At 37.2% G+C, this 18,162-nt stretch overlaps 1 protein-coding gene across 3 annotated transcripts in view; it reads right to left on the bottom strand.

Annotated features, from left to right (window-relative positions):
- The window catches only part of LOC132108997 (rho GTPase-activating protein 6-like), a 43,927-nt gene extending 29,211 nt beyond the window's left edge, over window positions 1–14,716 (bottom strand). The window contains exons 1-2 of one of the 3 annotated variants that reach the window (XR_009424478.1): window positions 14,051–14,716; window positions 133–289 (exon numbers count right to left, since the gene is read on the bottom strand). Coding sequence is in view for 2 of the 3 variants with exons in the window: in XM_059515283.1 (XP_059371266.1) it covers window positions 133–289; window positions 14,051–14,146 (253 nt within the window). In the remaining variant the exon portion in view is untranslated. Of the gene's footprint in view, window positions 1–132; window positions 290–4,852; window positions 5,060–14,050 lie in introns of those variants that run through there. The other 2 variants (XM_059515283.1, XM_059515284.1) reach the window with 2 other exon arrangements.
- Window positions 14,717–18,162: the final 3,446 nt, after the last annotated feature.

Here is an 18,162-nt window from a genome sequence, read left to right as displayed (position 1 = left end):
GATAAGCATCTGTCTGAAATAATCATATCTAGACTGTGACTAAAGCAATGTATAACATAGTATTTCAATCTATGCACTTCTTCTGTCATGCATGATTACCAGCCATCACAAAACAAGATGTTTGGAATGTACCTCTAGGGATGCTGATCTTAAAATCCAGGTCTCTTCTTTCCAAATGGTAAAGGGCCACCTCCTGCAGACGTGTTCTCTCCAGCTCCGAGAGGCTTTGGATGGAAACAGGCTGCAGCCTCACGCTCTGCCCCAGCATAGTGGCCCACGTATAGTCACCCTGAGAAATAGACAGACAGAAAAATAAAGCAGAAGTGAAACAGTGGTCTCAACATGCTTTTTGCAGTGTTTGGTTGCGGCCCAGCTCGAACACACCTGTTTGTCATTTTAAAAAGAAGCTGATTCATGTGTGTTTGGTCAGAGTTGGAATTCTGCAGCCAGGCGTATCGCCAAGAGCAGGATTTACCCTGCTGAAATTGATATACTGCTGTTAAAGTGCTTTGCACACCTCTTACAAACCAACCATCAAATATTGTGCAGGAAAAGCTGGGGTTAAAAGGATTGAAATCACTTCCAACAGTCTTTAAGAGAGATTTTTAGACATTCATAGTTTTAGATATTTCTCCCTAATAGGAACACGTCTGGATAAACATGCCCTAAAAGGCCCTGTCTGGGTTACTAAAAACACAAAAAGCCTAAAGGTCAAAGTACTTAAAACATGCTATATGAGCAAAACACTATTTGAGCTACTCGGTTTAATTTGGATTCAAAGACGGCTACTTTTAGATTTGGCAGCAGCATTGTATTGAGTAAACGTACAGCTAGTGGATACTTTTTTTTTTGACCTAATATAATTCCTCTGACAGCATACATCCTGTGTGTAGTCATATGCGTTGGCACGTCTGATGTGATGACAATGAGAATAATTGAAAACCAAAGCAGTTACAGAAAGGAAATTCGCTGCCGATCAGCCAGTGCTTATTTGAATACAGCTAGAATAACAAATCAAAGCATAATGTCTTGTCCTCTTTAACTGAAAGATGTTGCCATGAAAGTATACATATCTCATTTTTAAGTATCACACGTGTTAAGGTACACTTAAATTGTTAAAGTTGTTCAAATCAAAACTTTGAAACTATGCCTTCGAAAACAATCAAGAAGTGACTGAACTCTGATTCTCTGGTTATATAGCTCCAGTCATTCACTGTTTAAACAAACGTTTGAGTTTCTCAGTCTCACCGGGGTGTACTTGAAAGCAGGAGTGCAGCGAGAAAATTAAAGTGGTCACAGGTTGTGATCTGTTCATTTCAATGATAATAGAGATTGGTGAAAACCGCATGAGATCCATCAAATTCTCTGTTGATACCAGTATTTGAAATGTATGTAGAAACTACCTACAAATAACAAACTACTTAATACTGGTATACTGAGGGCATCTCTTTTTGCTATGCATTCAGAGTTATTATTGAAAATTCATATTCAAACAATGTGCATGAATGAGGCATTTTTATTATGGGACTGTAACATGCCTTAATGTTTTACAGGATCTTTCAGATGTAAGATTTAAGTGATGTTCTTCCAAGTAAAAAACATACTGTGAAAAAACTACTGCGGCTGCGATTTCTGGGTGGCAGGATGAGAGAGGCCTCAGGCCAATGCAAGTCTTTTTCCTTTTCCCCTCCTCCCTAACTCTATTTCATATGCCGTCCTTTCTTACATACACTGTCCCTGCTTTTAAAACAAAAAAAGTGAAGGTCAGAAATGAAGGGAAGAACAAAACACAAACACATGTAGCATTACGCCATACTTCAAAGCCCACTGAAACCAAAACACCCATCATTCATCAGGAGTATTGTGCTCATTTACTGGACACCAAGGCTTGTGTGAGAAACACTTGCCTTCATAAAACCAAACACTCATGACAAATTATGCTATCAAAAAAATCCGATTTGACGTATTAGTCTTGTGTTAATGTCTCAAATTACGAAGGAGAAAAAAACATTTTTGAATGTATATGTTATTGTTCAGGCTAAATGAAGTACATGCTGGTAATGACCATGATCGTTAATTTAATCCTGAACTAATTGTAGAGTATATCAGCTCAGAAAAAACACAATGATACACTTTTCTCTGTGCAAAAATGAAAAACTGAAAACAACAAAAGAAAACTCATTCTCAAGAACAGTGAGAGTACCATTACTTTCACTCTGAACAAAAAACTTATAGTCACATAAGCGCCCTAAAATGTTCAGCAGAGGCTGTTCATAAAATATACAAAAACTCTAACCCCCAATAATCAAACCCTAACCCAAGCACATCTTGAGATACCAGAGGGAGGAGACCAGAAATAGTCTAGTATACTATTAGCAGAAAGCTCTGTCGGTCTATAAAAAGACCAAGACCTACACACATATTTACACAACTAATCATCATCGTATGGAAGTCGTATTTTTATATCTCAATCGCAATTATGAGCAATTACCAGTCACTGGCTATTGCTGAGTCTATATTGTGCTGAAACAATGTTCCTTTAATGGCAGAAATGTATTTGACAGGGAAAATAACAGACTGCTACAACATGTCCATGTGTAAATCAGGTTCTTGCATTCATGTCTGAGATAAATAATCCAAGTGCAGACATACCTGAGTGCATGACAAGACCCAGATAAAAACATCAGAGGTCCATAAATCTTGTTGCAAGACCGCTCGAGTACTAGAACAATAAAACAGTTCTAAGAACAAGTAAACAGTTTTGCAAAACTACTTCACTTCACTTTGAAGGGATTTTCTTAGCCATCCAGAGCAAACAATAGCTTATTCCTTAAAAAGTCTTTCTCGGCCCAAGCTCTTATTTCCTTTCAGAATTCTTGTCCGATTTCCACTTCATATACTCCTTGAGCTCTGACCATATTTGTCTCCTGATCCTTGAAACCTGGCTCATGGTCCCTCATGAGAACTTTGTTATAAATAATTCTATTTAGAAACATGCTGATAGTTCCCAGATGCCCCTTTTAAATAATTTCCAAGTGCATGTATAACAGTTTATCCAGTAACAATCCTGGTCTTCCTATCAAAGGAACACAATCAGATCATTCTTGTGACGATAACGAGTATTATATGCATATATCAGTGATCAACTTCAATTGTTTATTCAGGCTCCACTACATCTGGTGAGCATTTACATTTGTGGCTTGTTTTGGTGCACCTGGATGCATGTGTATGTGAGCGCATAATAAAGTGTGCGAACATAAACAGCTAAGAGACATTTAGAGAACTGAAAGAAAAATGAGAGAAAATAAAATAGCAGCAGTCAGCCCTTCTGAATTATCCATTTAAGCTATACTGTGTCAAAGAACTAAAACAAAAAGGCAAAGCCAATATCTGCTCACACAGTGGATGAGCTCTAAGCTACAAAAACAAAACAATTAGACAACCTCAGAGAGTCGTAGCATCAAAGGAAGCCCAAAGGTTTTGAACAAGGGCTCTTTTCACTTCTCAGACTGATTTAGGCTGCCAGCACCCCTCCACTGTATCCTGTTAAGTGTGTATCATTTTCTAAAGGAAGTCCCCTCGGAGCAAGATACTCAATTTATCATTCTGTGTATAATGCTGGTGGCCTAATCAGTAGTTATATTTATATACCTGATGGAATAAAGTCAACAAAAGAAGACTGAATCCCAAAGAATTTGAAGTCTGTTTTATGTTTTAAAGCCATTGAAACTGACATGAAAAAATGTTAAACACCTCTTCAAAGGAAGTCGAGTCTCATAAACAGGCACAATGCTCTTGTTTTTGTGAGAAAAAGGGGACTGCTGTATCTCTGCTAAGATTTGTCTCCTACAGAAGGATGTCACAGAATTAGCCAAAATCTTAGTTAAATAAATATGTAAAAACATAAGGCAAAGCAAAACAGACACTCTTTTTAAATAAGTGTCAGTGACAAATTAGGTAGTCTGAGATCATTAAAATAATAATAATATTAAAATCTATCGTTTTGGTAAAAGTTAGATTTGTCTGGAAATGTGGTCTTTGTGTTAATGTTTCTTGCATTTTTAATTCATGATATTTTTCACAAAAACATTATGATTTAATGACAAGTGGGGTACCAATCAAGTATGAAATAGTAAAATACTTTGCACTTTGAATGCCAGTGTACACAAGTTTAAACACATTTTTCGAAGTAATAAAATATTTTTTTACAAATATAAAATTTCAGTTTAACGCCGTACACATTTATTAAATAAAAGCTAAAACAAATACATAATGACCCTGAAATACAGTCCACACACTGACTTTGAATTGTAAAAAAAATAAATAAAAAATAAAATAAAATAAAAAAGTCAATAAATAAAAAATACAATCTTTTATGAAACAAAAAAAAAACTGAAATTCCATTTTTTAAATAACTTCATGTATCCATGCAAAGAAAAAAAGAGAGTGTCGTGTCACTAACCCTTAGGTACACACTATAAATCCTCCATATTCTTCCGGTAAACTCTTCAAGAAACATGTACACATAGACAACAGAAAGGACTGTATATGTTTCTCTAAAACAGTATGCAGTAGCTGGTAGTTAAACATGAAATTCAGATTTAGACACACTCAGAATACAAAGACAAAACGCACTATACACCATCTCAAACAAACACATGTGGCAATCATAAACACTGTCAGTAATGCTATTCCCCAAGCATTTACTGTTTATCATTGCATTTACATATTCACTGAATATATTCTACACGTTCATTATAGTCTCAGACTGTAAAAAACTGCAGCCACAATAAAGCATAAACTTTTCTCATTGAATATGTAAATGGACTCACACACACACCCTTCACTCTACCTGCAGACTGGGAGATGGGCAGTGTGTCTGACAGAAACACACACTCTGTGAATATTAGCAGTGTCCTCAAACTCTTCAGACAGGTACAGCCAATCCGACCTGAGCATGAGACAGACAGCCAGAAGCAGAGAAGGATAAAGAGCGCGAGAGAGGTCTGTCCTCTCCATCTGCCATGTACTCGTGTAAATCAGAGTGCAGCCCCAGTGTTGCCAAGAGCAAACCTCACATAAACACTCAGCCAGTGACGGAGAGCAGAGGGGGAGGAGCCAGAAACTGATGCAGCAGGGCTTTGAATGAGTTCCCCTGTCAGACTGTCACTCATCAGCAGCATAATAAACTCTAGAGACACACTGTCCTCCCTTCCCAGGCTTCCTACTCCTTTTTCCTTCTCTGTGTATTCATAAGTTCGTTCCTGTTGAAAGCCTGTCCTCTTCACAGAAATGAAAACAATAGCAGGACAAAGGAAAAATTGAAGAGCATGATAATGAAGAAAGGGGGAGACAGTGACAGGAGGAAAGGAAAAGAAGGAAAAAATGAGAAATGCAAGGGCTTCAGGCAGAAGGTGGAGAGTTAAAACTTAAACACACATGCTATACATTCATAAACTAGCTGCCTCGTGATGAGCACGTACACATAAAATTTGACCTTTCAACTCTGTGCTGACCTCACAGATCTCAATTTTATCTGTTTTTCCCAGATTTCATGATACTGTAAGAGTCTTTGTGCTCCGTGTGTTCTAAACTGGGAGTAGTGTGGGATAAGTTCAGAAAGTCTGACACAACATTAAAATTTCAAATTAAGGATAAATATTACCATTCAAAAGTTTGGGGTATTTCTTTCTTTCTTGTTTGGCTGTTTTAGAAGTAGTTTTCATTTTTTATGTTTAAAGTCTTTAATGCTCTTCAAGGCTGCATTCAATAAAATTAGAGTAAAATTAGAGTAAACACAGTAAATTAGAATAAACATTAATAGTAACTATTTGGAATTACTTATTTTAAAATAGAATTTATTCCTGTGATGCAAAGCTGAATTTTCAGCAACATTACTCAGCATTGTTGGAAACTGGTATTACTGAGGGCATCTCTTTTTGCTATGCATTCAGAGTTATTATTGAAAAGTCCTATTCAAACAATGTGCATGAATGAGGCATTTTTATTATGGGACTGTAACATGCCTTAATGTTTTACAGGATCTTTCAGATGTAAGATTTAAGAGATGTTCCAAGAAAAAAACATACTGTGAAAAAACTACTGCGGCTGCGATTTCTGGGTGGCAGGATGAGAGAGGCCTCAGGCCAATGCAAGTCTTTTTCCTTTTCCCCTCCTCTCTAACTCTATTTCATATGCCCTTCTCTCTCTCCCATACACTGTCCCTGCTTTTAAAACAAAAAAGTCTTCAGTGTCACCTGATCCTTCAGAAATCACTCTGATATGATGATTTGCTGCTCAAGAAACATTTCTTATTATCAATGTTGAAAAAAAGTTGTGCTGCTTAAAATGTTTGTGGAAACTGATACATTTTGTCAAGATTTTTTGATGAATAGAAAGTTTAAAAGAGCAGCATTTATTTGAGATAGAAATCTTTTGTAAATGTCTTTATTGTCATATTTTTATGCTTTCTTTGATCCATCCTTGCTGAATGAATATTTAAATGTAATGAAAAAAATTGTTTGTTTCTATTAAAGCGCAAGATGATTCTCAAATCATGCTGGATGACGTGATGATCAGGCGCTCGTGTCAGCTCAAGTGTCAGGAGAGTTATGCACCAGTTTGTTTTGAAGAGGCACGTGTGGCAGTTCTGACTTGAGTTCTTAGCATGAATGTGGGAACAAAACAGTTAGTCTAGTGGAGTTTTTGTGTAACTTGCAAAGAGACCTGGGTTAAAATCCTAAACTTATAATATTACTGTTTTAAATTAACCAAGCAGTTTGAATGGGCAAGGTGCTTCTTTATGCATGCTACTTACCAAGAAACAGTCAAATTCAATGTAACGTTATTTGCAATCATTTGAATAACAGTTCTAAATACAAGTATTTTCACTAGTGGCACCTGTGTTGTGCGTGGGTGAGAGTATAGCAGTGATGTTTGTTTGGTCCGTGCCTGATGGCTCAGCAAATGATCCTATTAAAGTACTTCTGTGCAGCTAGCTGACAGACTGACAAATAGAGCTCATTGGCGAGGAGCTCCTTGATAGCGGCAGTGTTAGTAGCATCCGGAGTAGTCTTTATTCAACCTCAGACACAAAACCTAAGGAAGTACCCGACAAGCACAAGGTAACTTATAGACAAACGTGGCCCTAGAACAAGTGGCCCTGGTTTGGCCCTTGGCCTGGTTAGCATGAAGCAGATTGCCCCTGCTGGTAAATCTCATAACTACACTCTTAAAAATAAAGGTTCCAAAACAGGGGTTTTCACAGCAATGCCATAGAAGAACCATTTTTGGTTCCCCAAAGAACCTTTCAGTGAGCAGTTTAAAAAAAAATAATAATAATAATAAAAAAAAATCTTAATGTAAAGAACATTTCAATAATCTAAATAAACTTTTTCCACTATGAAGTAACCTTTGTGCAAAAGAAAGTTTCCATGGATGTTAACGTCTCCAAATCGTAATAAAGCTTTTATTTTCGAGAGTGCACACCATCTCTTTGGATTGATGTTCATTAAGAAGTATCTGTGTATTCTGATGGAATAACATTTTTACTAGCAAAATATAAATCACAAAAAGTTAAATAATAGATGATGACAGTGACAGATTTCTGGATGATATTTGACAGTCCTGTGCTAGCTTAGCAAGTGCTATGCCAACAGATAGGTTTTCTCCAGGTATCCTGGACCGCTTTGACCTAAAATATCTACAGTGCCACCAATAGTAGACCTATTTTTTCAGGCTGATAAATGTGCGGCTCTGAATAATGCGTTTGGAATGTGGTGTGAGGCTGTGTGCGGTATGTCTTGGATTTGCCATTAATTTACCATCTGCAGGGTTTGGATGTGCTTGAGCTCTCTGGAGATTCTTCCATCTCCATCAGGGATGGAAATCCAGTCCAGATGTCTTCATCACTTATACCATCCATCCACAATCATACTGTTTTCACAACATCACGACTGCCAAAAGAGCCTTCATCATTTTAGAAGGGTGCTGTACAAAAGCCCTTTTTGGCTGATTTTAGGGAGGACTGTGTAAGATTCAGGAAACATTCATCCTCAGTGACGTGCTTCAATAAAAAAACAGTAACATTTCATTTTGATTTCTGTTTATATATGAGATCTAATAAATCATTGGCAGTAACACACCATGAAAATCTTTGGACTCTCATTCCCACTGAAAAAAAAACAAAAAAAAACAAAGTGATGACTGTCCCAGTGGTTTTCCATTCACATGAGAATGTTCATATCCGGCCATTAAAACAGAAGTGCACCTCAGTTTCATCTGTTTGACCTCTGACCCTGACATCAAGGATGCTCTCTTCCTGTTTTGGCCGTAACATAGTGCTTTTAGGTGAATATGATCATATGACCCTGATACAGGATGGACAGGGACAGGAACAGGAACAGACCTGTCCCAAAAGAGTGGACAGGAGTAAAATCCAGTGTGTGCAGGTTTGATGCGGATGCTCAGATTGATGCAGGAAGACTGACACATACTAAATTTATACTTTTCCATGACATCTGATTTAAAAAATCTGATTTGTCACTTAATGCTGGTAAGTCAATTCACCATAAAGCTATTGGTTATCATGCCTCTGTTTAGTGTAATTATTGGAAACTGACTGTAACTTAAAGCTATAGACTGCACTGCCCACTACAGGTCAAAGTTGGCAAGTTCTTTAAACTTTCTCTGGCACTTAAAATAAACAATATAAGTATATATATTGTTTCTTTTTTTTCATTTTTTTTTTTAAGTATACCTTTACGTCTCCAGCACAATAAAACCTGACTTTTATTCTTAATCAGGACATGACGTTCACCTGTTCTACTGCCCTCATACTTTTCTCAGTACGCATCGTTTCCTCTGCAGATTCAAAGCTCTGTCTAAACATGCTAAGGAGGGAAAATGTAACGATGACTAGCATTCACATTGCAGTACAATCAAAGACAGGGGAAATGATAACATGTTTAAGTGCTCCGATTGCTGCTGGTACAGTGTTTATTTTTTCTTACAATGAGAAGCTGCGTATCGGCAGATAGTGGAGACAGAAAGAGAAAAAACAGAGAGAACAGTGAATATCTGGAGTAATGCTCAGGTTCCACGTAACTCAACGATATTATGGGTTGATGTGATCCTCTTTATTAATGCTACTGCCTGATTCAACCTGACCATAATCAACAAACATGCTACTGTACATATTAATATAGAACTGCTGAACAATCCATAATAAATATATCCACACTTAAATCGAACTGAGCTCTATTATGTCGAGTCATCTGAGCAGACATTATAGCTTACTGCACATCACAGTCAATCAGAAACAATCTACACAATGTTATACATCTATAATATCTAAAAGCTTGAGAAAACGGAGCTTCTGCAATGTTTAATTTTCATTAAATTAAAATTTCATTTTCAAAAAATTTCATTCAATTAATTAAGTGACAGTTAAGAAATGTGTGATATTACTGAAGATTTCTATTTCAAATAGTCTTTCTATTGAGAATCAATTAAAAACTGTTTTCAACACTGATAATGATTTCTCCAGGACACTAAATACTGGAGTAATGGCTACTGGAAATTCAGCTTTGCCATCACAGAAATAAATGATATATTAAAATAGAAAACCGTTATTTGTAACTGTACTTATATTTCACAATATTACTGACTTTAATGTATTTTTGGTCAAATAATGCAGCCATGGTGAGCAAAAAAGTTTTTTTTTCAGAAACAAAAAAAATCTTACCGACTTTTTGGAATGGTAATGTCTCTCTTTAGATAACTTTAATTCATAGTTAGTAACACAAAGTGACACTTATTCAAATTTGAATAGTGCAGCAGTACAAAAGAAAATATCAATTGCGTCATACAGTAAATCAAAAATCTAAGGTGTGTGTGGGCCAGTTGGGTATCATTTCATCTTCCAGGAGGACAGACTGCATAACATGAGTCATAACTTGTCTTATTTCCTTTTCCTTTCATCCTTTCAATCCTCTTATCTTTTCTAGGCCTTATTATAACATCAATCCGTTCTTCAAAATATCCCTAGAGGTCATGGAGAGGAAATGCCATTTACAAAAACATTAGCAAAAGATGCCACGCTTCCCTAAACAGGACATTCTCCACCCATCGGCACAGCTCTCTACTGCTCTACTCCATTATGCTGAAGAAACTTCCACTGACTGACATCCACAATAAATTATACCAGAGTATGCTTCAGGTCGTGCTAGTGTTTTCTCCCCAAACAATAAATAAAAGAAAGCCCCATAAGCTTTTCCTAAACACCTGTTTGTCACTGTGAAGTGTACATTTTACGTCAAGGTCATCACATGCAACAACTAAAATTAAATTTGAGCTAATCTGATCTAACATTTAGCCCTATAACATAACATAAGCACAAGCAAATGGAGCCAAATATACTGTATCTGTTCATCGTGTAACAGATTTATTCATGTCACGTGGATGACCAGTCCTTCCAAACAGACAGAAATAGCAATCAGTCTTGCCATATAGGCATTGCATTTGGGACAGACATCATAACAATACTGCTAAAGGCTGCAATCACTATATAGTCTTGATCGGCACACTCTGCTTTGTTATTGATCAGTCAATCGATCACCTATGGCAATTTACACATGCCTACTCTTGTAATACTTTATTACTGATTGTTAGATATATGTTGGTTGACTGCACTCCATTTATGCATGAATTCACCTCTTGACCCCTGGACCCACATATTCTATTGTCAGTTGACTTCCATTATTGCTCGTCTCTACTGGTCAAGTAAATTCAATCCTAGCTATCCAAATTACTCCCATCATTCTTTTTTCAATAAAACACATAAAATGATTCCCTTTTAGCTTGCAGAGGCTTGTGACATGAGATGGAGACACATTGTCTTAGGATCAACTTTAAAAAAAAGAAGATTGAATTTGCTTTGTGGTTTAAAATTATGCACATAATAATGGTCTATAAAAACTCCCTGTCAGGTCTGAAACTTCAAATACATGCAAATAAATGACTGTGAACTCTCAAGAGCATAAAGGGTTTATAGTCTTTCTGGCAACGTTTGACTTGTGTGTGATGCAACTCTTAGACGTCTTAGACCACTCTCATCAAATTCCATATTACAGAGAAGATTTAAGAGCCAATTCTCTAATGAAGGCAAGACTTTTGAACACTCACATTCCACAGAATGGCCTTTCCACAAATCCCCCAGATCATAAAGTAGTATTATTTCCAATTAAAATCATTGTTAAGGCCATTGGTGCCCTTCAGTAGACCTCACATCACTCAGTGGGCATACCTTTCAATGGGCTTGACCATGGAATGTATCAGGAAGAGGGGAGGAAGAGGAAGTTCTCTCATGCTCATCAGTCATATGATAAAAACCTTTCAACTGGAAATGTTTTGAGTCGTGTGATTGCTGACTGAGGAAACTGGTGACAAGCTTTGAAGTATAAAGTTAAGATGTAGCGTGCAATTGCAGGTCTTCCGTTTTGTGACTTTTTTCATCAGTTGTTAACTGGATCTGAATGTGTTCTTGCAGTCAGTTGTATTAAAAAATTGGAAACCTGGCATACATCACCAAAGAGAAGCTGAAGTTGAGTTATAATAATAATAAAAAATTATAAGGTGGAAAGAAATTAAAACATGAAACTTGAACTCTCCCGCCAGCATTAGCGTTAAAATGAATTTTGATCTGCCACTCTGGATTTCCATGATCATAAATGTTAAAAATAATTCCTTGAAGTGACCATTGTATAGACCTTTACTTAAAAAGCTGACTGTTGTTTAGAACTTTGTCCACTTCTTGCTGTGCATTTCAATTGTGCATAAAAACACCCATAGACATTTGGCAACCGTCTCAGTTACCAGTCTGTTATCAATATAATATACACTGACCTGTCAGATCTGTTTCAGTGCATCATTACATTACACTGCAAAGCTGTGACACCAGTAAATAAAAGATAAGGTCTATGCTCTCTTTGCTTGTATAACTCACACTCGTGTCTTTGTTAATATTTATCCTTTTCTTTGTGTCTTACCATGAGCCTTATAATAATGACATGAAATTGATAAGCAGGCATGCCCAAAATAATATGACAAGGAGAACAAATGGATTTCCCACCTCATATTTCACTAAGAAGTTCTTCAATATAGAGATAAAGTTAATGAAAAAGTAATAGATAAATTACACCTGTCAGGTGTGTCCTAAAAAAGTTTATGGAGCCCTTGCATCATCTTTCATCAATGGACCTCTCTTGTATCTGTGAAACTAAACCTAGTAATGTAACCCAGATAGAGTTCAGCTGTCCTATGCAAGAAATTTTGAGCTTTAATAGTGTTTTCTTGCTACTTTTTTTGGTTCACGACACAGGGAGACAATCCTTCAAACACCCCAAAGCAGAGTTTTCCAATGTTTCAGCACATATTTTACTTTTTTCCCCCACAAAGTTGGCAAAAGTTTCCCAGCATTACCATGGTTGGCCATATGCATTTATTAAGTTTGACACCTCTATAAGACATAATGTGCAGATGATAAGCCTCTCATTGATCAAGTACTGATATAAGAGATAGATCTGTTTCGCTTGACTTACACTGCAGGAATGTGCAGTGCCAGAGAATGACTCTTATCATCATGATCCAGAAGTATGTGGAAGCTGGTGGCCCTGTTTTGTCTCCTCTGAGATTTAACCCTTGTATGTTTTACTAATGCTAATGAACAGATATTAAAAGCTCTTTACAATGCAGTGCCAAAAGTGAATTTTTTTTCTGCCAGAACAACTACAGTACGTCATGAGAAATGCTGTGGGACACGGTGCACAAATTAGCGCAGATGTTTACAGTAATGCTGGTTTTACACCTGTCCTTTTTCTGCTAACGAATGCTGATGGCTATCTGCAAACAGCTGACAGCAGGATACAATAGAAGGGGCAGCCCTTCCCCCACACTCACAGCATATGGTCTCCATTATATCGCACACTGTCCAAGATGTTGGCCAATCCATCAAATCTTTGTACTTTTCCACTGCGCACTGTTTTGAAGCATGAAAGCAACTTCCTAATCTATTTCTACTAAGGCTTTTACCACCAAGAGCAACAAAATGATCGGATCAGCTGATGCAAATCCTGAGATTTCAGTAAGTGTGAAGTCTATAGTATATTGGCTCATTAGCTCATGTGACATCCAGTGGGTTTAATTAAATTTGCGCTGTTCAGATTGGCTTGACCCGATGGATGTAGAACCTATTAAATCTACCTTAAGAAACAAAGCAGTCATTCTGAATTGACCACCCTTCTTAAATTTCATCACATGTCATTAAGCCGGAACCATTCATGTGAATTGCAGGGACAGATCTTGTGGAGCAATTTGGGGTTAAATGTCCAGCACAACAGTGTCAGGACTGTCTACTCTTTTAGTCCACAGGGCATCCACATCCAGAGCTGAACCTGCGATCTCTGCATCACAAACCACAATCATCATTAGCAGCAAAACTGGAGTGCACACGGGCTACTTTATTACTATTATATACATACTGAAGCATTTTAAGAGCCTTTAGTTCAAACTGTGTAGTTATATATATATATATATATATATATATATACACATATATATATATATATATATATATATATATATATATATATATATATATATATTAGTATATCAGTTTTCAAAAATTGCTCCTGAAGATCAACTTCTGGATCCTACAGCCTATTTTATAGCATGTTTACCCATACTGATGCCCCCAAAACAGGTGATACTAATACTGGTTTACGCTGATGTTTTTAATAATTAATATTTACTGCCATATCTTGAGAAAAATGAAGAGAGAGAAAAGAATATTTCAGTTGCGCAACCCAAATGTAGGTTGATTACAACATGGTTTAGAACATGTGTTAGTAAAATATAAATACTGTGCACAGACTGCAACAGAGTAACTTTAGTTTACACTTCTTCTTTAATATGTAAATAATTACACGCAGGGAATCATACAGTTTGAGTCTGTTCACATGTGCATAGAGTTGTAGGTAATTCCCCTACTCACCACATAGTAGAACTGCATGTCCTGGCGAACAGGGTCCTCAGGCAGCATGACTGAAGATACGGTTTTATCCGATCCCATGGAGAAAAAAACCATCATGCTTCCTGGGCAGACACTCAGATCAGGTGAAAACAGACAAAAATAACAAAGCAGATCCCACTTGTTTTCATCAGTCAAACTCTGGATGGAGGGAGTCAGTCCATCTGTGCAGCAGCTCCTGTTTCTGGGCCGCTGGTAAGAGGTTCAGTGTCAGTGCTTCCTCTGCGTCTGTGTATCTGAGAAGTGATAGCAGCTCTTCCTGTGAAGGGGTGCTCTCTTGGTGTGTCTGTGTGCACTCCAGCTGATGAAGTGCGAGTTCTTACACGCAGCTCAGTGCAGCCTCTGCTGTGCTCCTTGCCTGTCAACAACAGGAAATGTACCACTGGCAGCTCAGAGTTTGACAAGCTCACAGCCTTCACTGTGATGCAGCACCATGAAGCACTGGGAATGCATTAGTATGGGCTGTGCCGGTGGATGGGATCAGGTCTCGCTTTCCCTCCCATTTCCACCTCCTTAACTGCGCATGACATAAAACAAAGATCTGAAAGTTCAAGTCGGTTCAAGTATGGCTAACTTTTATCTTGATAGTAATTGCAGTACGATAACTGGACTTTGCTCCATGACGTTTTTGATCTGACAAAAATACTATACCAAGCAATATGCACACTTAATCACACACGCAAAGAATCTTAAGAAATCCTTTTTGACATCTCAACATTTCATTAACCCTATCCTGTTTCTTATATCACATTTACAAAAATTCATATTACTGTACTGTCAAATAGATTGCAAGACCCATGCTCAAAGTCCTGTGTGATGACATTTAATAAATATCACAAATGGACTACAAATAATGTTTGTCTTCTGTACAAACCAGATGCGAGATATATATATATATATATATATATATATATATATATATATATATATATATATATATATATATATATATATATATATATATATATATATATATATATACATACACACACACACACACATATAGATATATATAAAATCCTCCCACTTATTTAATTATTACTTAAACAACTTTGCTTTAATCATCTCAAAAATATCAGAAAATTCCAAGATGTTCATCTCAAAAAAATATATATGTGATAATTTCATTCTGGTTAAAAGTTTGGGGTCAGTTTTTTTTCTTCTTCTTAATGGATGCATTAAATTGATAGAAAATGTTAAAATGTTAAAAAGTTGTATACAGAAGGCTGATACAGCATTGAATTAATAAATATAGCCTTGGTGAACTTCTTTCACAAACATTACGTTAGTAAACCCCTACTTCTGAACGGTAGTGTGACTCAACATTTGACAAAAAAATAATAATAATAATAATAATAATAATTTGTTTTGACCTTTTGTTATTGCACACGATGGCCTCGTGGATGAAAATCATTTTCCAGTAGCAGCGGAAACAGGTGTTTACTGAAGTGCTCCGGTGCTTGTGGTTACTATGACGGTGAGCGCTTAGAAGTTTGATAAACAGCAGAAATGGAAGGTTCAAATAAAACCACAAGGGGGCAATATTGCTCAAAATTATCATAATGGAAGCGATTTCACCCGTTTGTTGTATAATTACTATTGTTTGTGTGGTTTAATGATAAAATAAATACCTTTTAAATATGAGTTTTGTCACAGTAAAATCCCAGTCACAGCTACGGAAGTTGCTATTGTTTTTGGAGCCATTCCTTCTGGGATTATGTTATGAAAGGAGTTTTTCTCAGGTTGTGCCACATCTTAGTGTTTGAAACAGTTATTGGTAAATTATCCCTTGCCACAAAGTCAGGGGTGTTTGTATTCTGTTCCAGCACAAGGTTCTTATAATGCCATCCTTTATTGAAACAAACAGGTAACACTGACCGGGAAAGAGTGTGGATTTTGCCACTAATTCTTTATGTACAATAAGATGAAAAAAAAGTGTCTTATAAAATTATATATCAATGCTATCCTACAAAGTGTTTTCTACAAAAGTTTATTTTTGATGACTGAAGATTTTTCAAGAATCTTGACCAAGAATATACCAAGAATCAAATTATTATTATTATTATTATTATTATTATTATTATTATTATTATTATTATTTTAATTCCTGATATCTCTTTCCTGAAAATTTGACTATAGATTATACACATTATGAGAGTAAACAGTCAGGTGTGTTTTATTTATTCAAACTTATTTTGTTCCTGGCTAAATATTTTATACACAAATATAATATTTGTAAGAGTAAGCTTTAAAAAAAAATGTTTTGACATGACACACTATATGTTTGTGATTTCTAATTTTTCTGATAAGAAAGCTGTAAAAACTGTGAATCTGTTCAAAAGGTATTGTCTTGCTCCCTGGCATATGATATACTGCCATTCTGTTATATTTGTTTTATATTAATAATCAAAAAAAGTACTAATGTTATGTGTGGTTCTCAGTTTGGAAAGGAATTGTCTATCCCGCTGAGAAGGGCTATAAACAGAAAAACTTCTCTAGAAATTGAATATCAAATTTGGATTTGGAATTGTATAAAATATTGGGGGGGGGGGGGCTGAAGTAGAAAAACAACACCACAACTGCGAAGAACTGTTATGCAAGAAAAATAATTTATTTTAACGATATACCTTTTTACCACATAGGCAAGACATACTTAAACTGATCAGAGATCTCACAGCAACCGTCATTTCTCCTGGAGGGTGAGGTCTATAATATGCACATTTTAAATTATGTCTTTCCAAAGAAAAAATAACAAAAATATAATTCTCATTATTGTCTTGTCTTCCCACCCTGTCTTTCTTTTAATCAAAAATGAACCAGGGCAATATGGAATTTTTTTAACTTTTTCCATTCTGTCAATCTGTCAAAGGACCTTTGTGCTAGACTACTAAACTCAGTCTCATCTTTCATGTAAATGTATATGACAAATATTGTAATCTTTTGTGTCATGAAGGGAGTTATCAACTTGTGGTGTCAAGACTTGATTAAAGTTGTTGGTTAAGCTTGACAGCAACCAGATGGTTATTAACTTATTCCGGACTCCCTTTTTTCTCCCTTACTTGGCACATTTGACTCTTCTGTGTTCTGAAATTAGATTCAGAATGAATACCTATTGGCTGTGTGAGGAAAGAGAAATTGGCTAGTGAAACTTGGTTCTCTTACGAGAGCTCTCTCGTACTGCGTCTTAGCTAAGACGCGACGGGAAAAGTCTCTTTTCACGAAATACTGAAGCAAAAAATTATCCTTAATTTTGTATTTTTGTAAAGCGCATTTGCAGCAGTACACAGCCATAGGCGAGACGGCTCGTTCGCTCATTGGCTTGTTCTGCGGCAACTGCACAGCCTATCGAGCGCGGGCTGATGCAACATCAGACCAATAAGGGCGCTTCGCGCCCTTCTTGCCACTTCCCGCCGAAACGGGTGTGGCCCAACCTATAAAAGGAGCTCGAAAAGGCTGACTCACCTGATTTTTCATCTCTTCAGCGAAGCTCACGCATCGCTGGATCACGGAGGAAGCAAGCGCCGTCTGAGAAAGCACATCAGCAGGACGAGCCATTCTGAAGCTGCTGGCATCGCCGCCTTCCATTGCCGTTCCTGCTGCGCTATCCGGCGCCTATATCCTTTCAATCCTGTTATATACAAGCTGTTCTTTATGTGTGTGTGTGTGTTCGCCCTGCGACACACACTCGTAAAAGAGCTCGCGTCTTTGTCCGCCCTCTGCTGGACGGCGGCAAAAGCGGTGTTGCCATCTAAAGCCTCCTGTGTGACGCTGCGTCGGCACTACTAACGATGGCTGCTTCATCGAAGCGCAGGTGTACGAGTTCCGCTGTGGCCGAGCTCTCACCCAAGCGCGCCGCTGTTTCAGTTCCAGGAATTGTGACTGTCTCAGCGTTTTCTGCAATGCGCAAGCCTGCACAGTTGCCCGCTTGCCTGCACACAAAAGCCGTTATCACAACAGCTTCAGCAACGCAGCTCGAGACCCCCGTTCTCGCTCTACTGGCCGTCGCCCCGCGCCGCGGGGACCGCGGCAGAGGATTACGGTGAGGCCGGGAGCCCCGAAGCCATCCTGGGAAAGCC

This window comes from Carassius carassius, chromosome 2 (genome assembly GCF_963082965.1).
Source record: "Carassius carassius chromosome 2, fCarCar2.1, whole genome shotgun sequence".
NCBI lineage: Eukaryota > Metazoa > Chordata > Actinopteri > Cypriniformes > Cyprinidae > Carassius > Carassius carassius.
The sequence above is the reverse complement of the archived record's forward strand: the minus strand, read 5'-3'. Positions and strand labels throughout refer to the sequence as shown.